This window comes from Muntiacus reevesi, chromosome 1 (genome assembly GCF_963930625.1).
Source record: "Muntiacus reevesi chromosome 1, mMunRee1.1, whole genome shotgun sequence".
NCBI lineage: Eukaryota > Metazoa > Chordata > Mammalia > Artiodactyla > Cervidae > Muntiacus > Muntiacus reevesi.
This window is the reverse complement of record NC_089249.1, coordinates 282,467,484-282,494,220: the sequence shown is the minus strand read 5'-3', so window position 1 is coordinate 282,494,220 and position 26,737 is coordinate 282,467,484. Positions and strand designations below refer to the sequence as shown.

The window sequence follows — 26,737 nt, the reverse complement described above, 5'->3', positions numbered from 1 at the left end:
TTGAACATTTTCTCTTTTTATAGGTCTACTGAAATTTTCTATTTCTTCTTGAATCAGTTTTTTGTAGTTTGTATATATTTAGAAGTTTGTTTTGTTTAGATTATCTAATTTGTTGGCATACAATTGTTCGTAATACCCCATTATAATTCTTTCTTTTTTTGTAAGGTTGGTAACAATGTCTTTTTGTATCCATGATTTTAGTAGATTGAGTGTTTCTCTCTCTCTTTCTCTCTCTCGGTTGTGATGTTCGGTTTAGTTCAGTTCAGTCGCTCAGTTGTGTCCGACTCTGCGATCCCATGAATCGCAGCATGCCAGGCCTCCCTGTCCATCACCAACTCCCAGTGTTTACTCAAACTCATGTCCATCGAGTCGGTGATGCCATCTAGCCATCTCATCCTCTGTCATCCCCTTCTCCTCCTGCCCTCAATCTTTCCCACCATCAGGGTCTTTGCCAATGATTCAACTCTTTGCATGAGGTGGCCAAAGTACTGGAGTTTCACCTTCAGCATCAGTCCTTCCAATGAACACCCAGGACTGATCTCCTTTAGGATGGACTAGTTGGATCTCCTTACAGTCCAAGGGACTCTCAAGAGGCTTCTCCAACACCACAGTTCAAAAGCATCAATTTTTCGGCACTCAGCTTTCTTCACTGTCCAACTCTCACATCCATACATGACCACTGGAGAAACCATAGCCTTGACCAGACGGACCTTTGTTGGCAAAGTAATGTCTCTGCTTTAATATGCTATCCAGGTTGGTCATAACTTTCCTTCCAAGGAGTAAGCGTCTTTTAATTTCATGGCTGCAGTCACTATCTGCAGTGATTTTGGAGCCCACAAAAATAAAATCTGACACTGTTTCCACTGTCTCCCCATCTGTTTCCCATGAAGTGATGGGACCAGATGCCACGATCTTAGTTTTCTGAATGTTAAGCTTTAAGCCAACTTTTTCACTTTCCTCTTTCCCTTTCATCAAGACGCTTTTGAGTTCCTCTTCACTTTCTGCCATAAGGGTGGTGTCATCTGCATATCTGAGGTTATTGATATTTCTCCCGGCAATCTTGATTCCAGCTTAGCTACTCCCATGTCATACTTCCTCTTTAGTACAATCCATAACAGTGACTCTTTTAATAATGGTCACTTGTACTAAAATGGTTTTCTGTTTTAAAAATTTAATTTTTCATGGCCGGAAAGATGACCACCCTCTCACCTGTCACACAGCACATGTTTGTGGGGAACCTGGTGCTCAGCCATTCATAGACAGTGCGCTTGGGGTTTCCTATATAGTGGAGCAGCTCCCTTGCTGTGATCAGTCCTTGATACAAGGGATACATTTTTTAAAAAGATTAATTTTTTCTAACTGTAAAAACTTTTATTGCCTTTAAAATGTTTAACACATATTATGTGGTTCCTTTTTTATTCACAGATATTTTCCAATTTATCTCTGGATGAACGTTGCCTTTCTGCATCATTGGTGTGCAAGTACTGGCGTGACCTTTGTTTAGATTTCCAGTTTTGGAAGCAGCTGGATCTTAGTAGTCGTCAGCAGGTATGGATTCTGATTCTACAAAAACACTCAATTTGACCTATTAAAGAAATATCTTTTTTCTTCTTAGAAATCTTCTTTCACACTGTAGTTTTTCAGGATAGTTCAAATGACCAAAATCTAGAATTCTGTGCTTTAGTAGTTTTTTTTTTTTTCCAAATTCAAGTTGAAGTTAGGTTTCTATGATGAATATTTCTTTTAGTTTGATTGGTAGTTTTGGGTTGCTTCTTAATCCTTTTTGTTGTAGTCCTCTTTGTTTCCCCCACCTTATTATTATTTTTTTTGTGCTGCATTAAAAAAAATTACTAAACTTTTCATTTTTTGGAGAGATAACTAGTAGACAGTGATGGCAAACACTTAAATAGTACTGCTGACTTGCCACATATGTACTGTTCTGTGAGTTTTATGTATATTCATTTGATCAGCAACCTTATGAGTTGATACTATCATTATCCCTAATAATAATTTATTATACTTTTGATGATAGTATTCTTATATAGTGTTATTTTGCTTGAAGAAATGGAAGCAAAATGGAATAAGTTAACTTACTTTAATTTTCACTTTGATGAGTTTTCCAATCCTCCCCGTTGCCCAGCTCCCCATTATGTTTATATGATAGTGTCATTTAAGAAAGAAAGTAGTTTATATTGCCTTATTATAAATAGTTGGTTGGACTTGTTAAATTCTTCTTTGGTTGTCAATACTTGGCATTGGAAACATAAAAAATATCCACTGAAAATAAGATATTATTAGAGTACTAAACCTGCTCTAAACTTTCCATGATATTGTTAGTAGTGAGGTGCTGGTGAATGTTCTAACAGCTGGCTTTCAAAAACAAATGAACAAAGAAAGAGCCCCGATTTGTTACATTTTCCAGTTTTTGTGGTACAAATACTCTCACCAGGACCAATTTCAAGCTACCAGTGTGATGTTACAGAATGTAATGCTATCACGGATGTGGAAAGTGGTACATATTCTAGATTCTGATTTGGTACAAGCCAACTCCAGCATACCACAGGTAGCATATGTGTCTGTTTATAACAAGTTCCTGAGCATTTGTTTTTAAGTTTCCTTTTTGTTTTCCTGCCTCATTGGTAAGGGTTAAGATAGTTATACAATGTTTACCTGCCTGAGTTCATGAAGTTTGTATCCATGGGGGATGGCGAATATTTAGTTAGTTGTGGCTGAGAGTGTAGAGAGAGGTAATGTGAAGTAATCCATTGGGTTTTAACTTCCTTAGTCTTGAATATCTGAGTTTTTTGTTCCAAACTCAGAGTCAGAATAGCTTTTCTCCTCTCCTGGTAAGTTTGGAGGTTAAAAAAAAAGGAAAGAAAACAGAGAAAGAGGTACACTGTTTCCAACAAGTAGCAACAAAGGTGGTTTTAGCCTTGGTTCTTACTCCTTGTAACCCTCAGTCAGTTCAGTTTAGTCACTCAGGCATGTCTGACTCTTTGCGACCCCCTCAACACTCCCCAATTCTTTTCTTCTTCCTTTCTAAATTTAATCATGTGTATTTTCTCTCATCATTATTTTTACTCAAAACACTTTGAATAATGTTAACTGTTTTCTTTTTTTTTGAAATATGATTGGGCAGGGAATGTATGGAGGTTGCTTTTAAAAGTTGTTTAAAAAATTCAGATGATCCTGTGAGTTTTTCACTACATGAATTTTAAGATTACTTATATTTAGCTTTGAGTCTTCTGAGATAAGCTTTTTTTTTTGTAAATGGCCTTTGTATATAGTCTTTGGTGTCCTAATACCCAGGATGATATATTGTGTAAGCTGTGGATTTAATTATATGTAATGTATTCTGATAGAAGTAGTAAAGCAATTGAAATTTATATACTATAGTAGGTATCATCTAATATTATGTGTGAAAAGTCAAGATTCATGCATCATGTTGACTGATACATACCGTTTGTTGAATTAAGAACCAACTCAAAATTTTAATAGTTTTTTTTCTGGGGAGTTTTTGGTGAGTTTAAAGGTTTAATTAAAGTGTATTTTCCTAATAAGGATAGATTTTTAAGCTTTTATTGAAAACCAGTACATTATATTATCACTTGGTGTTTCTGACACCAAATGTTTGCTTTTTTCTTTACTGACAAATTCTCTTATGTTAACTTGGTATTCCAGCAATTCAGTTCAATTCTGACACTAACTCCTGGAGTTAGTACAGACCTTACAGTTTAAGGGCTCAGTCCCATGACTTTCCCCACTTAATATACCCGTCACAAGTCCTGAAAGTGAAAGTGAAGTCGCTCAGTTGTGTCCGACTCTCTGTAATCCCATGGACTGTAGCCTACCACACTCCTCCGTCCATGGGATTTTCCAGGCAAGAGAACTGGAGTGGGTTGCCATCCCCTTCTCCAGAGGATCTTCCTGACCCAGGGATCGAACCCGGGTCTCCTGCATTGAAGGCAGACGCTTTACCATCTGAGCCACCAGGGAAGTCTGGAGCCACCTATACTTCTGACTGACCATCTTTAAAACTAGAGTTCCCCATCCCCTGCTCAAGGTGATAATTTGCTATAAGTGATCAGAACTCAGGAAAATACTAATGTTTACTGGTTTAGTGTAGAGGATATACCCCAAGACCGGACGAATGGAAGAGATGCCTAGGGCAAGGTTTCAGGAGAGAGGATATGGAGCTTCCCTGTCCCTAAAGCCACATCACCCTCACAGCACTTTAATATTCACCAACTCAGAAGCCCTCCAGATCTCATTGTTCAAGAGTTTTTATAACTCACCTCCAGCTTCTGACTAGTCTGACCAGAAAGTCAGACTATGGGACTGGAAGTTTCCTCACTCTAATCACACGGTGTCTGATCTTTCTGGTGACCAGCTCCCATCCTAAAGCTCTCTGGAGGCCCCAGCTTAAGTCATTTCATTACTGTAAACTCAGGCATGGTCACAAGGGGCTAGTTAAAGAAAACAAAAGACATTCCCATCACTCAGGAAATTCCTAGGACTTTAGGAGCTCTGTTCTAGGAACTGGAGACAAAAGATCAAATATATTTTTAAAATCATACGACAGTTCTTATTATGCTTTAATATTAAGAAGTTTTTCTTTTTGATTGTGGTTTTCATGCTATAATCTGTTATATATCAGAAAAAATGTAATAAAAACATAGAAAGTAAGTTTCCATTTTTAGCAAAGTTTTAAATTTATTGCTTTTTTTCTCCCCTCTCATAGGTCACTGATGAATTATTGGAAAAAATTGCATCAAGAAGTCAAAATATAATTGAAATCAACATTTCTGATTGTCGCAGTATGTCCGATACTGGCGTATGTGTTCTAGCATTTAAATGTCCTGGACTTCTTAGGTATACAGCTTACAGGTGTAAACAGCTTTCTGACACCTCTATTATTGCAGTTGCCTCTCACTGTCCTTTACTTCAGAAAGTTCATGTAGGCAACCAGGATAAACTCACTGATGAAGGACTCAAGCAGGTAAATTTTAGCATCTATAAAGTGGCTTTGCATGTATTAATGTGTTTTTTTGCAGCGTCACTTTGAAAGATTTTTATGTTAAAAGTAATACTCAGGGAATAAGTCATTTTTTTATGTATCCATGAATATTTGGGTTCATGAACTAGAGTGCTGTGGCTGTAGTGTACAAATTAGCTTTGGGTATTTTAATAAGTGCCTGAACCTCTTTGACCAGTCATTTTATTTCTTTATTCTTTTGTTACTTAAATTTTGTACTAAATTTTGCTTTATATAGGAGCTTCCCTGATAGCTCAGTTGTTAAAGAATCCGCCTGCAATACAGGAGAGCCTGGTTCGATTCCTAGGTTGGGAAGATCCTCTGGAGAAGGGATAGCCTATCCACTCCAGTATTCTTGGACTTCCCTTGTGGCTCAGCTGGTAAAGAATCTGCCTGCAATGCGGGAGACCGGGGTTCGATCCCTGGGTTGGGAAGATCCCCTGGAGAAGGGAACAGCTACACGCTCCCAGTATTCTGGCCTGGAGAATTCCATGGAATGTATAGTCCATGGGGTCATAAAGAGTTGGACATGACTGAGCAACTTTCACTTGTTTTATGTAACAACAGTATGCAGTTTGGGTTAGCATGAGCTTTTAAAAAGTTAACTTTTAATTCCTCTTTGATGTTACTAGGTGAAATGCTTACATATTTTAAAATATCTTTTAGATGCAACTCCAAGTTAAGGAGTATAAAATGAAGAAAAAGATGGTAACTACCTATATTAGGCACAGTAGTTGGTTTAAATACAGTATCATGTATTTTCTGGTTGATTCACTTTCTTTGGAAATGGTGTTTAAGGTTTCTTGTCTCAGAGTGAATATTGAATGGATTCTATGTGCCAGTCCCTGAATTTGTGAATGTTTTGAATATTTAGTAATATTACCACTATTGTCCTGGGCACTTTTTGTGTTTTTATATTTAACCCTTGCAGTAACTTTGTGGGAGTTGTTGATATTGAACTTTTTGTTTAATTTTCATTTTGTAAAGGAAGAGATTAAGTCTTAGAGAGATTAAGAAACTTGGCTAATGTTTGGCAGACAGTGGACCTGGGACTGAAGCCTGGATTCCCTGAAGCCCTGCTGCCTGATTATCTTTCTGGTTTTCCATGCCAATCAGCTGTACTCTGCTAGACCTCGAATGAGGGAGCCTCTCCTTGAGGGCAGAAGCTATGCACATTTACCAGTCTACACACAGTGCCCTTGGCAAACATTTGTTGAAAAGAAGAATTAATTATTAATAATTCCCTTTAAGAACTTTGTCAGAACAGTTTTTTAAATTCAGGATTGAGATGTAGTCCAATACTTCCTAGTAAAAGCAGAATATGAGTGAAGTCCTAGATTTAAGTCTGATCTCAGATTATATCAGAAATAACATGTATATCCCTAAATTTAGACATTATATATGGATTAACTGAAAACTCAGTACTAGAAGAAATTTGGAAAGTCTGTTCTAAATAGTACTGGGTTTGTCAATCCAGTTTACACATTTAAGAATGCTTCAGTTTATAAGGGTGCCTATTTTGTCTGCAAAGGCTAATTGTGCAGTAACAGTTTCTGCTATCTACAGGGTTACTCACTAGCAAAACATTTTATACAGTTATTAAGTCTATTAAAACAAGGTAATCTTTAGGGTAAACTATAAATTTTGTAGACATGGTGTGATTTTTTTGTGATTAGAAATTTCTCAGCAAATTATAGTTTACAGTGAAACATTTAAAAAAGTCTATGTATTTATTAAGAAATGGATTAAATTTGTTATATATTTAAATCTGATGTAACACAAATAGGTGCCAGCTGAGCAGAGTGCCATGGTACATACCTTATAGTAGAATAAGTTCATATTTATGTTTGAAATAGAGGGAAACTAACCACTACCTGACCTGCCTCTGGAGAAATGTGTATGCAGGTCAGGAAGCAACAGTTAGAACTGGACATGGAACAACAGACTGGTTCCAAATAGGGAAAGGAGTACATTAAGGCTGTATATTGTCACCCTGCTTATTTAACTTATATGCAGAGTACATCATGAGAAATGCTGGGCTGGAAGAAGCACAAGCTGGAATCAAGATTGCCAGGAGAAATATCAATAACCTCAGATACACAGATGACACCACCCTTATGGCAGAAAGTGAAGAGGAACTAAAGAGCCTCTTGATGAAAGTGAAAGAGGAGAGTGAAAAAGTTGGCTTAAAGCTCAACATTCAGAAAACTAGGATCATGGCATCCGGTCCCATCACTTCATGGGAAATAGATGGGGAAGCAGTGGAAACAGTGACAGACTTTATTTTTGGGGGTTCCAAAATCACTGCAGATAGTGACTGCAGCCATGAAATTCAAAGATGCTTGTTCCTTGGAAGAAAAGATATGACAAACCTTGATGGCACATTAAAAAGCAGAGTCATTACACTTGGCCAACAAAAGTCCATCTAGTCAAGGCTATGGTTTTTCCAGTGGTCATGTATGGATGTGAGAGTTGGACCATACAGCAAGTTGAACGCCAAATAATTGATGCTTTTGAACTGTGGTTGGAGAAGACTCTTGAGAGTCCTTGGACTGCAAGGAGATCCAACCATTCCATCCTAAAGGAGATCAGTCCTGGGTGTTCATTGGAAGGACTGATGCTCAAGTTGAAACTCCAATACTTTAGCCACCTGATTCGAAGAGCTGACTCACTGGAAAAGACCCTAATGCTGGGAGGGCTTGGGGGCAGGAGGAGAAGGGGATGACAGAGGATGAGATGGCTGGATGACATCACCACCTCGATGGACATGAGTTTGAGTAAACTCCGGGAATTGGTGATGGATAGGGAGGCCTGGCGTGTTGCGATTCATGTGGTCGCAAAGAGCCAGACACGACTGAGCGACTGAACTGAACTGAACTGAAAGAGTTCTTTGGACCTCCCTGGTGGCTCAGATGGTAAAGCGTCTGCCTACAGTGCCTACAACGTGGGAGACCCAGGTTCAATCCCTGGGTCAGGAAGATCTCCTGGAGAAGGAAATGGCAACCCAGTCCAGTATTCTTGCCTGGAAAATCCCATGGACAGTGGAACCTGGTAGGCTATAGTCCATGGGGTTGCAAAGAGTTGGACACGACTGAGTGACAGCCACTTCCAAAGAGTTCTTTAAGGAGCAAGATTTAATATGCCATTTAAGTTCTATGAATTTATCTAATATTTACAGCTTTGAGACTAATTATGTAAATCTTTCCTAGAATGTGATGTGTTTTGAAACCTGTGAATTTATGATAGATTAGATGTTTGCTTCAGATTTTTATGGTTTGTGAATTATGAAATAGTTTAAATCTTTTTCATCCTAATTAAAACATTTTTATATATTTTTCTTTTTTAAAAAATTTGTTTTTAATGGACCAATAGTCGCTTTACAGGGCTGTGTTAGTTTCCGCTGTGCGTCAGTGTGAGTCAGCCATGGATGTACATACATGTCCTCTCCCACTTGAACCTGCCTCCCACCCCCAGCGCATCCCGGCCCTCTCGGTGTCACAGAGCGCCGGGCTGAGCCCCTGCGCTATGCAGCGCCTTCCCACCCATTAGCTGTCTGTTGGCACCTGATAAATGTATGCATGTCAGTACTGTGCTCTCAGTTCTCTCACCCTCTCCTGCCCCCCGCCCCGCCGTGTATATGAGTCTGTTCTCTGAGTTTCTGTTCATCCCGAGGAATCCTTCAGAGTAATTGCATCTGAGCCTCACTGCAGTTCAGTGAGTAACCCTTTCCTGTGCCTGAGACTGTGCTCTGGCGGGGTGTGTGTCCTCTTTTAGCCTCTTCTGGTGGAATGGTGTTATGGAGTAGTATTGTAGAGAATGACTTTTCATGTGTACATGAAATACAAGTAAAAGTTTCATGAAGCAATTTTCTATTCTATACTATTATGTTAAATAAATATTCGATTGTGATTCAGTCAGTAAATTAAAGACTCATTGGTATTTGATAAGCTCTGCTGTGGAGTGTATTACAGTTTTAGTGAATTAACAACTTAAAAATGTATGATAAAGTTTCAAAGGCCTAGGATGGAACTTTCATAATTGATGAATTTTCCTGGTATTTTTTTTCTTTTCTACTCAGAAACATAGCAATTAAATTGTTGATTCTACAGATCAGGTTAAAAGGTTTTGGGAATATTTTCCTGTTAGTAAAAACTGACAAATGTTTTAGAATGGTATACATGTATTTTATTGATAATATCTTTAAAGATACATTTTCATCATAAGTACTGTAAGTTTAGTTGACTTTAGCAAATACCGTATGAATGTGTTTTTTATTTTTTATTTTGTTTATTTATTTATTTTTGAATGTGTTTTTTAAAAAAATTATTTTTAACTGGAGGATAATTGCTTTACAATATTATGTTAGTTTCTGCCATACATCAACATGTACATATGTCCCCTCAGTCTTTGAACCTGCCTCCCACCCTGTCCCACCCCTCTGAGTTCCCTACGAAATCCCCAGTTTGAGCTCCTTATGTCATACAGCAAACCTCCACTGGCTCCGTTTGCACATGGTAGTGTATGTGTTCCCATGCTGCTCTCTTAATTCATCCCACTGCTGTGTCCACAGTCTGTTCTCTGTGTCTGTCTCCATTGCTGCCCTGCGATAGGTTCTTCAGTTCCATCTTTGCGACCCCATGGACTGCAGCCTCCCAGGCTCCTCCGTCCATGGGATTTTCCAGGCAAGAGTACTGGAGTGGGTTGCCATTTCCTTCTCCAGGGGATCTTCCTGACTCAGGGATTGAACCCGGGTCTCCCATATTGCAGGCAGACGCTTTACCCTCAAAGCCACCAGGGAAGCCCTTCCATCTTTGTAGATTCCATATATATGTGTTAGTATATGATATCTGTTTTTCTCTTTCTGACTTACTTCACTCTGTATAATTGGCTGTAGGTTCATCTGTATCATTCGAACTGACTCAGATGTAGTGACTGAGTAATATTCTGTTGTACATTTGTACCATAGCCTCTTTATCCGTTCATCTGCCAATGGACATCTAGGTGGCTCCCATGTTCCAGCTGTTGTAAATAGTGCTGCACTGAACATTGGGGTACACATGTCTCTTTCAGCTATGGTTTCCTTAGGGTATGTGTCCAGTGGTGGGATTGCTGGGTTATATGGTAGTTTTATTCCTAGTTTTTTAAGGAATCTCCATACTGTTCTCCATAGTGGTGTCTCAATTTGCATTCCCACCAACAATGCAAGAGTGCACACCCTCGTTAGTATTTATTGTTTGTAGATTTTTTGATAATGGCCATTCTGACGAGTTTTGATTCACAGTTCTCTAATGCTGAGTTTTGTTGAGCATCTTTTCATATGTTTATTAGCTATCTGTTTGTCTTCTTTGAATAATGACTATTTAGGTCTTTTGTTCACTTTTTGATTGAGTTGTTCATTTTTTCTAGTGCTGCCTGAGCTGCTTATAAATTTTGGAGATTAACCTTTTGTCAGTTGTTTCATTTGCTATTATTTTCTCCCATCCTGAGGGTTATTTTTTTTAACTTGTTTATAGTTTCCTTTGTTGTGCAAAAGCTTTTAAGTTTAATTAGATCCCACTTGTTTATTTTTGTTTTTATTTCCACAAATAGGAGGTGGGTCATAGAGGATTTTGCTGTTATGAAGATTTATGTTAAGTAGTATACTGCCTATGTTTTCCTCTAAGAGCTTTATAGTTTCTGAACGTATATTTAAGTCTTTAATCCATTTTGAGTTTATTTTTGTGTATGGTGTTAGGAGTTGTTCTAGTTTCATTTATTAGACGCAGTTGTCCAGTTTTCCCAGCCCTACTTATTGAGGAGGGTGTCTTTTCTCCATTGTATATTCTTGCATTATATATTCTTACTGTATTCTCCATTGTATATTCCTCCTTTGTCAAAGATAAGGTGCCCATAGTGGTGTAGTTTATCTCTGGGCTCTCTGTCTTGTTCCATTGGTCTACATTTGTGTTTTTGTGACAGTACCATACTGTCTTGATGACTGTATCTTTCTAGTATGGTCTGAAGTCATGCTGTGTGGTCAGTCGTGTCCATCTCTTTGTGACCCCATGGACTGTAGCCCGCCAGGCCTCTCTGTCCATGGAGTTTTCCAGGCAGGAATGCTGGAATGGATTGCCATTTCCTTTTCCAGGAGATCTTCCTGACCCAGAGATCAAACCTGCGTCTTTTGCGTCTCCTGCATTGACAGGCAGGTTCTTTACCACTGGTGCCATTTGGGAAGCCAGAAAGTCAGGAAGATTGATTCCTCCAGCTCCTTTTTCTTTCTCAAGATTGTTTTAGCTATTAGGGGTCTTTTGTGTTCTATACAAATTGTGAAATTATTTTTTTTCTGGTTCTGTGAAAAAATACCGTTGGTAGTTTGATAGGGATTGCCTTGAATCTGTAGATTGCTTTGGGCACTATAGTCATTTTCACAATATTGGTTCTTCCAATCCAAGTAACTCTGTATCTCTTCCATCTGTTTTAATGTATTTTTTGATTTCTGTTTATAAAGGCAGTTATGTAAATCATTTTATTTTGGAGTTGTAATGGATCTAAAATTTAATATATTGAGTATTGCATTCACCTCACAATATTTCTTAAACTTTTGGTGAAATACCTGATAGGCTGTTTTTGGCTATATTCTCTGTTCTTTGTGGAATACCACCTTGAAATCCTGATATTCTTATTTCCATTAAAATAACTCCAAATAATTTTACTATTACCATATTTCTGTTATTTTATGTATCCTGTAAAACTGAAATCACTTATTTAGGGGGAAAAAGAGCTACTTAATTCAAAAGAGTAGGCTATGTTCGTTTTTCTAGTATTTTTACTACCACCTAGCATGTCACAGCAAACAAGAGACAGCATACTAGTGAAAGTATCCAAAGGAGTCAAAGAAGTTGTGTCCGTTAAGTTAATGTTTTATGTGACTGCTCACATTTGATTACAGTAGTTTAACCCCTCAATCCAGTTAATGGATCTCTGTAGAAATTTCTAGAAACAGCCACTGAAGGCATCTCCTCAGATTAAAATGGTACTAAATAATAGATGCTGCATTAGTAAATTTTGGTCTTGTTATAGTATGGATTTTTAGATCTTTAAAAATAAACATGTAAAATAACATTAGCAGAATGATGGAGTGAACAGTTCCCAGGCCCCATTCCTCCACAGAAACGTTTGAAAACAAGCAGAAATCGTTAGACCCAACTTTGCCAGAACTCAGAAAAACACCGTTTGACAGCAGAGTGAGCGCCGGGGCAGGGAGAGGCAGTTTAGAAGCAGTGGTGGCGCTTTCTGACACTTACTTCCCCTAGCTTGGCAGCAACACGGAAGAAGCAGCCTGTGCTCGCAGCCTACGTCCCTGGTTCCAGAGGGAGCAGAGCAGAGCTTATTCACAGTTTACTGTGTTTGTGTATTCTAACCCGCCTGGGAGCTTCTTAAAGGCCTCATGTACGATGCTCATATTTTTTTCACCTAATTCCAAATACATTCAGGGTGGGCATTGTAAGCAAATACAAAAATCTCCAGTCGTTGGGGCAAAAGATTATCGCTGAGTCATGCACTGGATCACACAGGGCATGAGAGGAAAAAGCCAGGGAGAGAATTTCTTTGGAAAATTAGGATAAGCAGCCTTCTTTATGGTCCAGCTCTCACATCCATACATGACTTCTGGGAAAACCATAGCTTTAAGTATATGGACCTTTGTTGGCAACGTGATATCTCTGCTTTTTAATAAGCCGTCTAGGTCTGTCATAGCTTTCCTTCCAAGGAGCAGGCGTCTTTTAATTTCCTGACTACAGAACTTACTTTAATTATAATTGGATTAAGTTCTCTAATTAAAGGGCAAAGATTGGCAGAATAAAAAAAAAAACATACATATAAAGTCTAAAATCATTCCTTTTAGATACTGACACAGTGAGGTTCAAACTTAAAAAAATGGAAAGAGTTATTCCACTCAGATTCTAATAACCAAGGAAAGCTGTAGTGCTCCTCAGTTTATGGTGTTTTGCCTTAATAATTTTTTGACTTTATGATGGTGTGAAAGCCATAAGCATTCGATAGGAGCTGTACTTCAGATTTTGAATTTCCATCTTTCCTGGGCTGGCAGTATGTGATGCGCCACTCTCTCATGTTTCTGGATGGTGGCTGGGCGGTGGTTCCCAGTCAGGCTCATAGTCACGACGGTAAACAGCTGTCACGCTGACAGTCACTCTGTACCCATCCTGCTCTTCTCTCTTTCATTTGTGGTGAACTTTTACAAGGTACTCAACACTTTATTATAAAATAGGCTTCATATTAGATGGTTAATATAAGTGTTACATTATAAGGCTAATATAAGTGTTCTGAGCCTGTTTATGGTAGGCAAGGCTCTCCTGTGGTGTTCAGTAGATTAGGTGTATTAATGCGTTTTTGACTTACGATCTTTTCAGCTTACAGATTTATCAGGAATTAAGTCTATTGTAAATTGAGGAGGATCTGTATTATTATGAAAAACAACCTTAAGTAAAAAGGTTGCAGGAAACAATGAAATAGATTGATAAAAATTTCAATTCATCAAGAAGACAAAGCAGTTACAAGCATATGACCCAAACAACACAGCTCCTAAATATATAAAGCAAAAATGGAAAGACTTAAAGGGAGGAAAAGACAGTTTCACATTAATAGTTGGAGATTTTAATACCCTATTTTCAGTAGGAGAGACCAACTGGGAAAAGATGGACAGTAAACCAGAGGGCTTGCACAGTGCTGTAAACCAGTGACAGCTAATAGATCCTACAGTAGACTGCACTTAGCCGCAAAAGAGTGTGCGTGAGATATTCTCAGTGTTAGATCATATTTCCCATCACAAACAACTTAGTACATTTGGGAAGATCGAAGCCATACAAGAATCTTTTTTGACCATAATGATTTGAATCTAAGAATCAGTAGCATCAAGAAAATTGGAAAATACACAACTATCTGTAAGGTAAACAATATTCTCTTACATAGCCAATGGAACAATGAAGAAATCACAAGGGAAACTGGGAAATATATTGAATGAAAATGAAGATGTAATATACCAAAATTATGGCAACAAAAATAGTGTTCAGAGGGAAATTTATAGTGTAAAAGTTTATGTTTACAAAAGGAGAAAAATCTGAAGTAACTTAATTGCACCACCTGGAGGACTTAATTGGACACCTGGCATGCTTGCTCAGTTGCTGAACTGTGTCCAACCCTCTGCTACCCCATGGACTCCCACCGGGCTCCTCTGTCCATCCCGGGAGGGATGCTGAAGTGTGTAATTTAATACCTGGAGGAACTTGGAAAAGAAGACCAAACTAAATCCAAAGCTAACAGAAGGAAGGAAATAATGATCAGAGCACAGATAAATGAACTGGAAAGCAGACAAGTTATAGAGAAAATCAGTGAAACCAAAACTGGTACCTTTGAAAATACCAGCAAAAATGACAAACCTGTAACTAGATTGACTAAGTAAAAAAGAAAACTCAACTTACTAAGTGGGAAATTTAAGAGCAGACATTACCACTAACTATAGAAATAAAAAGGATTGTATAAGAAAATTATGAACAACCATATACAACAAAAACTGGATTGCCTAGATGAAATGGGTAAATTCCTAGAAATGTACGAGCTACAAAAACTGATGCAGGGATAAGGAGAAAATCTGAATACAAATTTGTAACAAGCAAGGAGATTGAATCAGTAGTAAAAATCCTTTCAACAAAGCAAAGTGTGGAATCAGATGACTTCCCTGTTAAATTTGGTCTAACAGGTAAGGAAGAAATAATACCAATCCTTCTGTCACTCTTTCAAAATATTTAAAGCAACACTTGGTAATTCCTGTGAGGCCAGCATTACCCTGATTCTAAAGCCAGGTAAAGACACTGCAAAAAAAGACAACTATAAACTAATGTGCTTAATTGCTATAGATGCAGAAATCTTCAACAAAATACAGCAAACAGCATTCAACAGCATGTTAAAAGGTTTATAGACTGTGACCAAGTATAATTGATTCCATGAATGGAAGGATGACTCAACATACAAAAATCAGTCAGTGCGATGCCCTGCGTTACCAGAATGAAGGAGCAATCACCCACATAATCATCTTAATTGGCTCAGATATGCATTTGGTGGTCAAACGCCTGTCCTTGATAAAACACACAATGAAATAGGAATAGAAAGGTACTTTCTCAACATAATAAAGGTTATATGTGACTAAAGTGGAGCTAATATACTCAATGGTGAATAGCTGAACACTTTCCCCCTAGGATTAGGAACAGAAACAGTGATACATGTGCTGTGGAAGAATATGCTGGTTCATCAAAAGAGTAGACGTCTAACTATCATGTGACCCAGTAATTCTTCCCTAAATATATACCCCAGATGACTGGAAACAGTGATTCGAATAGATCCTTGTTTGCCTGTTTTCATTTTTCATTATTCATAACAGCCAGAGAGTGGGAACAACCCAAGTGTCCATTGAGATGAATGAGTGAATGAAATGTATGTATGTGCGATGAAATACTGTTAGGCCTTATAATGGAATGAAATGATGTACCTGTAACATATGAGTGAACTTTGAAAGCACATGTCAAGTTAAATAGGCCAGACACAACAAATATTGTAAGGTTCTACTTGAGTAAACTACCTCTTTAGTCACTTCAGTCATGTCCGACTGTGTGACCCTATGTAGCCTGCCAGGCTCCTCTGTCCTTGGGATTCTGCAGGCCAGAGTCCTGGAGTGGGTTGCCGTGCCCTCCTCCACGGGATCTTCCCAACCCAGGGATCGAACCTGGGTCTCCTGGGTGTCCTGCATTGCAGGCAGATTCTTTACCGCTGAGCCACCAGGGAAGCCGTATAAATTACCTGCTAGAGGCAGGTATTTATGTAGAGACAGATGTAGGTAGAGTGTTTCATGGGTTAGGGGAAGTGGAGAATGGCTACTCAGTTGGCTTCAGTTGTGTCCGGCTCTTTGCGACCCTGTGAACTGTAGCCCACCAGGCTCCTCTGTCCGGGAGATTCTCCAGGACAGAGATACTGGAGTATCTCTGGATACTGGATCTCAAGGATACTGGAGTGGGTTGCCATGCCCTCCTCCAGGGGATCTTCCTGACCCAGGAATCAATCCTGACCCAGGAATCAAACCTGCATCTCCTGCTTTGCAGGTGGACTGTTTACCACTGAGCCCCTGGGGAAGCCCAGGGAATGGGTTCTTACTGCTTAATGGGCAGGGAGTTTCTGTGTGAGGTGATGATAAAGCTTTGGAAGTAGTGGGGATGGTTACACAACACTATGGAGATAGTGTCACTGAGTCATATACCTAAATGTGGTTAAAATGGCGATTTTTGTGTTATCTATATTCTACCACAATAAAGGAAAAAAGAAACACTACTTGTTTTTAGATGCTGAATTTCTGTGAGATAAAGGAAACTGTCAGACTCATCTAACCTGTCTTCACATGTTCTAGTGGTAGTCAGCTAAATAAAGAGCAGGTATGCCACCTTTATGTTGTTCTGTGACCCCATGCCCTGCGGCACGCCAGGCCTCCCTGTCCTTTCCTGTCTCCCGGGGTTTGCTCAGGACCGTGTCCAGTGAGTCAGTGATGCCATCTAAACATCTCATCCTCTGTTGCTCGCTTCTTCTCTTGCCCTCATCTTTCCAGCATCAGGGTCTTTTCCAGTGAGTCTGCTCTTCACATCCAGTGGCCAGCATATTGGAGCTTCAACTTCAGCATCAGTCCTTCCAATGAATACTCAGGGTCGATTTATCTTAGGATTCACAAGTTTGATATCCTGGTAGGCCAGGGGCCTCTCAAGAGTCCTCTCCAGCACCACAGTCCCAAAGCATCAGTTCTTCGGCGCTCTGCCGTGTGTTACTCCCTGTTCACATATTCTGACTGTGTGTTCATACGTTTAGTTTCTCTCTGGATTAACTGCCAGTCTGTGAGATTGGTATTCTTTCATTTTTATAGATGAGTAAGTTGTTTACAGAGAGACTGTTAGTAATGTATTTGAGATAAAGTAGTAAGTGATAGACCCCACTCCAGCACTCTTGCCTGGAAAATCCCATGGACGGAGGAGCCTGGTAGGCTGCAGTCCACGGGGTGGCCAAGAGTTGGACATGACTGAGCGACTTCACTTTCATTTTTCACTTTCATGCATTGGAGAAGGAAATGGCAACCCACTCCAGTATTCTTGCTTGGAGAATCCCAGGGACAGGGGAGCCTGGTGGGCTGCCGTCTGTGGGGTCGCACAGAGTTGGACACGACTGAAGTGACTTAGCAGCAGCAGCAGTAAGTGACTGGGCTGGCATTCATATCCAGAGGTGTCTTTTCATGCTCAACCCATTTAGTTCATTTCTTTCCCTCTGCACATGGCATCCTTGTGTGCCTGCTTAATCCTGTCCGACTCTCTTTGACCTCACAGACTGTAGCCTGCCAGACTCCTTTCCCCATAAAGTTTTCTAGGCAAGATTACTGGAGTGGGTTGTCATTTCCTTCTCCAGGAGATCTTCCCGACCCAGGAATGGTACCTGTGTCTCCTGCATTGGCAGGCGGATTCTTTACCAACCGGTGCCACCTGGGAATCCATAACACTCATTTTATCCCTGTAATGATAATCGTTACTTACAATGAGGCTGAGAAAATAGAGATTCTTTATCAAAATATTTCATCTTTAAGTAGTTGTAAGATTGTTTTAAGCATTCTGTCTCTAAATTAGCATCACAGTTGACAATGGGAAGTAAATGTGTTTTGGGTGCTTTTTATGCGACAGGCATTGTATTTTGTGCTTTCATGTTTTGTTATCCACTTTAAGCTTCACAGTAGCCCTGAAGTATTTCAGGATGAAAAATTGAATCTTTTGGAAGTCAAGTAACTTATCCACGTTCACGTAGTTGGGAAGTTATGGAGCCAATATTCTCTTTCAGTTTTGCTTGATTTTTGACTCTTGTCATATGAAATCATATCTAGGATTTTAAGCTGTTATGTACAATTCAGTGACTATAGAAAATATTTTCCATTTGTAACTGGGAGTGTTGAGGTTTCATATAATTCAAGAAGGCTTCTTTGTGGGAATTTATGTTTATAGTACTTATGAAAACTTGCCTTCTCATGAACCCTAGTGAACGGTGTTCTAATAGCTTCGTCTTTTCCCGCTGATAGTGATTATCATGCATGAGATGCTCACTCAGTGCTTTCACATGCTTTTCCGTGTGCCGGCAAGCATTTCTAGTTGTGTTCATTTCAAACAAAATCTCCACAGCCCGGTGAGGTGTACGTATGCACTGCTAAAACTCAGTGTCAGTCTCCTCACCCAGTGGGCGTCAGGATGGAAGTTGGTAAGTTAACTGAAATTCAGTTAAATGATAGAATCAGAAATCAGTATGTATGATAAACTTTTTAATTAAAAGTGCTGTGTAATTGTAGATTCATTTAGTGAGTCTTTTGATATAGAGCCAAGGCCTTTTCCTTGAATTAGAGATAAGAGTTTTATTTTACTTACATAGATTGATGGCTCAGTGGTAAAGAATTTGTCTGCACTGCCAGGGACAGAGGTTTGATTCCTGGGTCGGAAGATCCCCTGGAGGAGGAAATGGCAGCCCTTTCCAGTACTCTTGCCTGGAGAATCTCATGGACAGAGGAACCTGGTGGGCTGCAGTCCATCGGATCGCAAAGAGTCAGATAGATAGATTTTATTTAAAGTACAAGAATGATATGGCACCGCTGACTTTCAGTTTTTATTAAAAATTGAAGCAGGACAGGAATATGGGTGCAACTTCTTTGAGATTATGATTTTCCTAATATTTTATAATTTTATAGTGTCTTACTGAAAATTAATTTATTGGCATGTTCTTATGGCTTGCTCTCATTGAATGTAGAACATTCAACCTACTTTTTATAGCATGAGCTTTCTTTTTCCTTCTCATTTAAGTCACTTTATTTAATATCTAATATAATTATGTTAAAATAGTAATAATTAGAAAAAACAGGTTTGGAAAGAAACATCACTTCCTGTTGACTTACTATTTTTTTTAATCTCAAGTTTTACTGGCATTTGTTTTTTCAATGTTTTTTTTTTTTTTTAACTGTGGTAGATTCTTCATAATATTTACTATTTTAGCAAGTTTTTTCATTTTAACAACTTTTAAGTGTGCAATTCAGTGGCATTGCGTATGTTCACGGTTGTGTAACCATTGTGGACTCTCTTTGATTTTTAATTAGTGTCCTTTCAGGACCTATTCTTGCTGCCTCGTGTAAGTGGACTCACACAATATTAACTCTTTCGAGTCTGGCTTATAATTTGCATGTTTCCAGGGTTTCATAAGGTCAAACAGTATAAATCTAGGAAAAAGATTCAAATTTGAGTCCTTAAAGTGGGTCAGATTAGTGGCAGTTTGAAAATTTTGTTTTACTTTCTTTCATATCTCATTGTTTGTGTTCCTTTACTACAAATGATGAAACTAATGAATCAAATTATGAAATTGTTACTTTTATGATTTCACAAACATGACTATTTAATGTAGTTGGGTGAAGTTACTATAAGATATGGATTAGTTTTTTTCACTGCTTTCTTTTGCAGATGTGTAATAGTGATGCTGGGAGGGATTTGGGGCAGGAGGAGGAGGGGACGACAGAGGATGAGATGGCTGGATGGCATCACCGACTCGATGGACATGAGTCTGAGTAAACTCCGGGAGTTGGTGGTGGACAGGGAGGCCTGGCGTGCTGCGATTCGTGGGGTCGCAGAGAGTCGGACACGACTGAGCGACTGAACTGAACTGACTGAATAGTGACAGTGGTGATATATCGGTAATGGAAAGAAGGAGCAAATTCCCTCTCCTACTGAAGGCATACCTCATGTTTTAAAAATATGGTTTTACTATTGGTTTTGAAAAACTTTGCTGTGACCTTGGAAAACCTATGTTACTTTTATCCCAGTGCGTTCTGTATTGTGGTTTCAGTTATGTTGATTCTTTATCAAATTATGCTCTTCCTAGGGTGTTTGTTTTATTGTAAAAGTAACCCAGCAACAGCAAATAGCTTGTTAAAACATATTCTCTTTTGTAAATTCTTAAGGGTAGTGTGCAAAATTTTAATTAAATTTTGAGATGCAGGGAAAATCATCTCCCAAGTATTTTAGAGAAAATTTTTAAAAATACTTTTGGAGTTCTTAGGGGCTTCCCTGGGGATCAGATGGTAAAGAATCTGCCTGCAATTCAGGAGACCTGGGTTTGATCCTGAGTTGGAAAGAACCCCTGGAGAAAGGAATGGCTTCCCACTCCAGTATTCTTGCCTGGAAAATTCCATGAACAGAGGAGCCTGGTGGGCTACATCCGTGGGACCACAAAGAGTTGGATGTGACTGAAGGACTAACACTCAAGGTTCTTGAGCAAAACTGAATAGTCTTAAATGACTGTTATAAAGTGGAAAAGAATAAGTCAAAGATAATCCTTTTTGTATTAATTTAGTCTATTTGTAGTTCTAATTGCTGTCATGTGCTAAAATGAACTATGGATTAATAGGTGGCTTTGTTTAAGTGATAACACCCTTTGTATTAAATGCTTTCCTTCAGAGTTGACTCATAGGTACCCTTGACACATTAGAGTTAGAGGAGAGATTCTGTTGCTGTCCATTCAACTCTCACCTTCCCTAGGGAACCAGATATTGGACTTGTACTGATGAAGATTCAGAGCCTCCTAAATGACATTCTGGGGTTCTGTGTCTTAGGTACCTAAGACGATTTACTTGGTGAAGAATGAGAGTTCAAATTGTGCCTGGCATGTCAGTTGCAAATAGCATTGAAGGGTAGGCTGGGTGTGAATATGTGTGTGTTTGTGTTTATTTCTAGGCTCTTTGTTCTGTCCCAATGATCTGTGCCTGTTTTTGTGCCAGTACCATACTGTTTTGATTACTATAGCTTTGTAGTATAGTTTGAAATCAAGACGTCTGATGCGTCCAGCTTTTTTTTCCCCTAAGGATTGCTTTGATTATTTGGAGTCTTCTGTGGTTTCATATAAATTTTATGATTATTTGTTTTAGTTCTGTGAAAAATGTCATTGGTATTTTGATAGCTGTTGCACTGAATATGTAGACTGCTTTGGTTAGTATGGTCATTTTAACAATATTCTTCTAGTCCACGTGAATGGTTTATCTTTCCATTTCTTTGTGTCATCTTCAGTTTCTTTCATCATTGTTTCATAGTTTTCAGAGTACAGATCTTTTACCTTCTTGATTAAATTTATTCCTGGAACTTTAGGACATTTATTTGGGGTGGCAGTGGCTGGTACAGATGGACACTGATATCGATGCAGTCTTTCCTAGTATGCTCAGTGATTTTGGGGTAACAGTGACTGGTACAGATGGACACCAATATAGATGCAGGCTTTCCTAGTATGTTCAGTGAGGTTGTCTAAAATAGAACATCAGTTTCTTCAGTGAGACTGAATGATGGTGATTGTCCCTTGAGATGCTCTTCCCTACTAAGTTATTAGGGTCCTGTGCTGTTAATATCTGTTGAGACCATCTCCATGGTTCTTATGTGTGTATGCCTGCCCATGTGGCTGTTTGCTCTATGGAAAGTCACGGTCACTAGTTTATAGATAAAGCCATCCGAGCTACTTGCTAAGGTCAAAACTCGTGATTGGTTTACGCATCTCTTCCAGACTGCAGCAGTGTTCAGCTCAGTTCAGTTGCTCAGTCATGTCCAACTCTTTGCAACCCACCATGGACTGCAGCACGCCAGGCCTGCCTGTCCATCACCAACTCCCAGAATTTACCCACACTCATATCCATTGCGTTGGTGATGCCATCCAACCATCTCATCCTCTGTCGTCCCCTTCTCCTCCTGCCCTCAATCTTTTTCCAGCATCAGGGTCTTTTCCAATGAGTCAGCTCTTCACATCAGGCGGCCAAAGTATTGGAGTTTCAGCTTCAGCATCAGTCCTCCCAATGAACACCCAAGACTGATTTCCTTTAGGGTGGACTGGTTGGATCTCCTTGCAGTTCAAGGGACTCTCAAGAGTCTTCTCCAACACCGCAGTTCAAAAGCGTCAACTCTTCTGCACTCAGCCTTCTTTATAGCCCAACTCTCACATCCGTACATGACCCCTGGAAAGACCTTTGCAGTACTGTAACTTACCTGTTTGAACACGAGACTCTGCCAACCTGTCCACAGACATTGATATCTAAGAGTCTTCTAGATACCTGTTACTCCTTTTATCTAGATTCTGTTGTATTTCTCAGTAATCTTGGCTGTTGCACTAAGTGTTGAGGTCTCTCTATTGCTCAGTATATAGTGGCAGAGGGAAAATACCAGCTTTAATACACAGAAACACTAGATTGGGAATGTTGCTTAGTAACAGCGTTAAATATGTCTGTTAATGGAAATGCTAGAGTTTGGTTAGTGGACTCAGTCATCATTCACTAGACTGAATCAGCAGTGTCCTGCAAATGTAGAAGTAGGTTGCTCCTTGTGGGCAGTTTATTCTTAAGGGGCAAAAGAACAGAGAGGAACTGAACATATTCAGTTTATTAATGTAAGCTTGTTAATAATCTGTGTAGAGACCAGGTAGTTAGACCAGAGTTCATGGGAAGGGCGCAGTAGTAGAGGAGCATTTCCTGTCTGTTTCTGTGTGTGTTTTCTTGATTTATTCATTTTAGAGCATCTGTGCTGTTTCTTTGCTATGGAAAGATGAGGATTTAGCTCACTTATCCATTTGTATCTCCTATCCCTTCATAGTATCAAAATAGTTCTAATTTTGATTAAATAAGTCTTCAGTATTTACATGTTATAATTGTGTACCTACCTTTTTTCCATTTGGAATTTTGTTTTTATTGGAATGAATAAATACCTTTGTCCTCATTTACTTTACTAGTTTTTGTATCTTAACAGAGGCGGAGCCCACAGTTTCCCCCCACCTGTTTTAGTATCTATATATAGATACTTAGTTAAGTTTATTTTCTTAAAGCAGACAGCAGTCTGGACTTCTTGCATGTATACTTTTGCGTTAATGGTCATCTTAGTGTCTTGCCTTCACTGTTGTTCTTAGCGTTTTCTTCTTCTTGCTGTTCGGAGAGGTGGCCTGTTACCTAGACATCACGCCTTCTTTCTCTGGATGCACTCTGATGTTTTCTAGAGCACAGGCTGTCATCGCTTCCTGTGTGGGGTGCATGGGTATATGGGCTGTAAGTCTTTTTTGAGAGTTTGCACGTGTGGAGATGCCTCTGCTCTGCCCCTCACCCTTAGCAGCATCGCAGATAGGAAACAGTTTTCTTTCAAGGTTTGGTGGGTTGCTCTGCTGCTCTCGTTCAGTGCTGCCATTAGGCAGTTTGCTGCTGTCTCATCTCTAGGCCTCTCTGTGAAGTCTGTTTCTCACTAGAAGTCTGTGGAATGTTTTTTATGCCCACAGTTATGAAACTTTGTGATGCTTTGCCTTGGCTTAGATCTGCTTTTGTCATTTGTGGTTAGACGTCCGGGTGAGTCCTTTTGGTCTGGAAGTCCATATCCTCTCATCCTGGAACATTTTATGGAATGATTTCTTTGAATTCCTCCATTTTCACTGTGTAAACAATCATCACCACGTTTTCAGAAGTATGCTTTTGCTCTCGTCTGTCCATGGCATACCCCGGTCAGAAGACGCTGTAGCTTACGGCCCTCCGTGATCTCCAGCCTTTTACTGTTGTCTGAGAGTGGGCAGGGGCAAGCTGTGCAGAAGTGGGGGGGTGATCTGAGTGGCTGACTGCCTCTTCAGTAGACTCTTCAGGAATCCTGGCATCTTCCACACCAGCCTTGCCCTCACTGCTCTGCATAGGTGAGCTGGTGGGGTGTTCTGGTGGTGAGTTAAGATATTTCTGCTCTGCTTTCTTCACTCACTGACTTTCAGTTCAGCTTTCTCTGGTCTGAGTAACATGCCATTGTATGTTTGTTCTAGAAATACATGTGCCTTTTTAATGCTTTGTAAGATCTGGTAGCACATCTAACGAACATGATGAAAACTGATACAAAGATGCTATGTCACTGTATCTGTGACAACTGTATGTTACATGAGATTATTCTTGCTTGCTGTTGTTTACAGAGTTGTGCATACTGCTAAACTGCTGTGATTGTTAACAAGTGAAGGAGAGGTTAAAGTTCATTAGGGAATAGCAAGTAAATACAAATGTACCTTTTCTTTTTCCTTATGCATTTACCTGGAATCCTTGATTTCCACCTGTGGACCCAATTTAGAACTGTTCAATTAAACAGAACATGGTAGTATATGGGACCATATTCATGGATCCCTTTATCTGTCCATTTCTCAAAAAGTCTTCTTTACAATGAAAAACTCTGATCAACCTTTTCAGTCATTCAACAAATATTTACTAAGTATCAGCTGAGTATTAGACACGGCACCAGGGCTACATTAGTGAAATCTCTGTCTTCATGGAGTTTATATTTCCAGTGGAATATGTGTCTGGTTATCATGTTACCTAGATTAAAATAACATGCCTTGTGTGTATCACCATTCCTAGAAAAATAGTTGAAATTGTGTATCTTTCTCTTTCTTACTTTATTTGAAACAAAAACTTGAAAGTTTTTTTTTTAACAAATGATTTATTTGCAAAAAGATGTGATAAGATTGGTAAAAAAGAAAAAAAAGAGGAATACCCATTGTTGCATCGATCAGAAATAACTACTGTAAAAACTTTGGTGTATATTTCATTTCCTTTCTATATGTATGCATATATTTGAATATGTATATGTGTACATAAATATGCATAATTAGTAGAATTGTATTGTAAAAACATGCACAATTTACATTTTATTTGTCAAGTGTTTACTTCAGTTTTTTTTGTTGCTGTTGTCCAGAGACTCGGTCGTGTCCGACTCTTTGCAACCCACCGGACTGCAGCACGCCAGGCCTCCCGGTCCTTCACCATCCCCCAGAGCGTGCTCAAACTTGTGTCCATTGAGTTGGCGATGCCATTCAACCATTTCATCCTCTGTTGTCCTCTCCTCCTGCCTTCAATCTTTCCCAGCACCAGGGTCTTTTCCAGTGAGTCAGCTTTTTGCATCAAATGGCCAAAGTATTGGAGCTTCAGCTTCAGCAGCAGTCCTTCCAATGAATACTCATGGTTGATTTCCTTTAGGACTGACTCTTTGATCTCCTTACAGTCGAAAGGACTCTCAAGAGTCTTCTCCAACACCACAGTTCAAAAGCATTAATTCTTTATTGCTCAGCCTTTTTATGGTCCAGTTCTCACATCCATACATGACTACTGGAAAAACCATAGCTTTGACTCTACGGACCTTTGTTGGCTTATTAATGTCTTTGTTTTTTAATATGCTGTCTAGGTTTGTCATAGCTTTTCTTCCAAGGAGCAAGTGTCTTTTAATTTCATGGCTGCAGTTATTATCTGCAGTGATTTTGGAGCCCCCAAAAATAAAGTCTGCCACTGTTTCCATTGTTTCACCATCTGTTTGCCATGAAGTGATGGTAGTTTTTTGAATGTTGAGTTTTAAGCCAGCTTTTTCACTCTCCCTTTTCACCTTCATCAAGATGCTCTTTAGTTCCTCTTTGCTTTCTGCCATAAGGGTGATATCATCTGCATAACTGAGGTTATTACTATTTCTCCTGGCAATCTTGATTCCAGCTTGTGCTGCATCCAGCCCGGCCATTCTCATGATATACTCTGCATATAAGTTAAATAAGCAGGGTGACAATATACAGCCTTGACATACTCCTTTCCCAATTTGGAACCAGTCTGTTGTACCATGTTTGTTTCCAACTGTTGCTTCTTGACCTGCTTATAGGTTTCTCAGGAGGCAGGTCAGGTGGTCTGGTATTCCAGTCTCTTTAAGACTTTTCCACAGTTTGTTATAATCCACAAAGTCAAAGGCTTTCAGTTCAGTTGCTCAGCCGTGTCTGACTCTTTGCAACCCCATGGATTGTACCACGCCAGGCTTCCCTGTCCATCACCAACTCCCGGAGCTTGCCCAAACTCATGTCCATCTAGTTGGTGATGCCATTCAACCATTTCATCTTCTGTCATCACCTTCTCCTCCTGCCTTCAATCTTTCCCAACATCAGGGTCTTTTCAACTGAGTCATTTCTTTCCATCAGATAGCCAGAGTATTGGAACTTCCTTCAGCTTCAGCATCAGTCCTTTCAATGATTATTCAGGACTGATTTCCTTTAGGATTCACTGGTAGAAATTACTAGTCAGTCAGTGTAGAACTGCCTGAGATCAAAGGCTTTAGTGTAGTCAGTGAAGCAAAAGTAGCTGTTTTTCTGGAATTCTCTTGCTTTTTCTATGATCCAACGGATGTTGGCAGTTTGATCTCTGGTTCCTCTGCCTTGTCGAAATAGCTTGTACATCTGGCAGTTCTTGGTTTAACATACTATTGAAGTTTAGCTTGCCGGATTTTGAGCATTAGTTTGCTAGCATGCAATATGAGTGCAATTGTGTGGTAGTTTGAGCATTCTTTGGCATTGCCTTTCTTTGGGATTGGAATGAAAACTGACCTTTTCTAGTCCTGTGGCCTCTGCTGATTCTTCCAAATTTGCTGGCATATTTGGAAAAGTGCAGCACTTTCATAGCATCATCTTTTAGAACTTCAGATAGCTCAGCTGGAATTCTATCACCTCCACTAGCTGTGTTTGTCCTCATGCTTCCTAAGGCCCACTTGACTTCACATTCCAGGATGCCTGGCTCTAGGTGAGTGATCACACCATCAT

At 39.4% G+C, this 26,737-nt stretch overlaps 1 protein-coding gene across 5 annotated transcripts in view; it reads left to right on the top strand.

The window, feature by feature from the left end:
* FBXL17 (F-box and leucine rich repeat protein 17) overlaps window positions 1–26,737 on the top strand; it is a 498,131-nt gene that overhangs the window by 13,314 nt on the left and 458,080 nt on the right. For all 5 annotated transcript variants that reach the window (XM_065923017.1, XM_065922840.1, XM_065922924.1 and 2 more), the window contains exons 2-3: window positions 1,426–1,548; window positions 4,742–4,999. In XM_065923017.1, coding sequence (XP_065779089.1) covers window positions 1,426–1,548; window positions 4,742–4,999 — 381 coding nt within the window. The remainder of the gene's footprint in view (window positions 1–1,425; window positions 1,549–4,741; window positions 5,000–26,737) is intronic.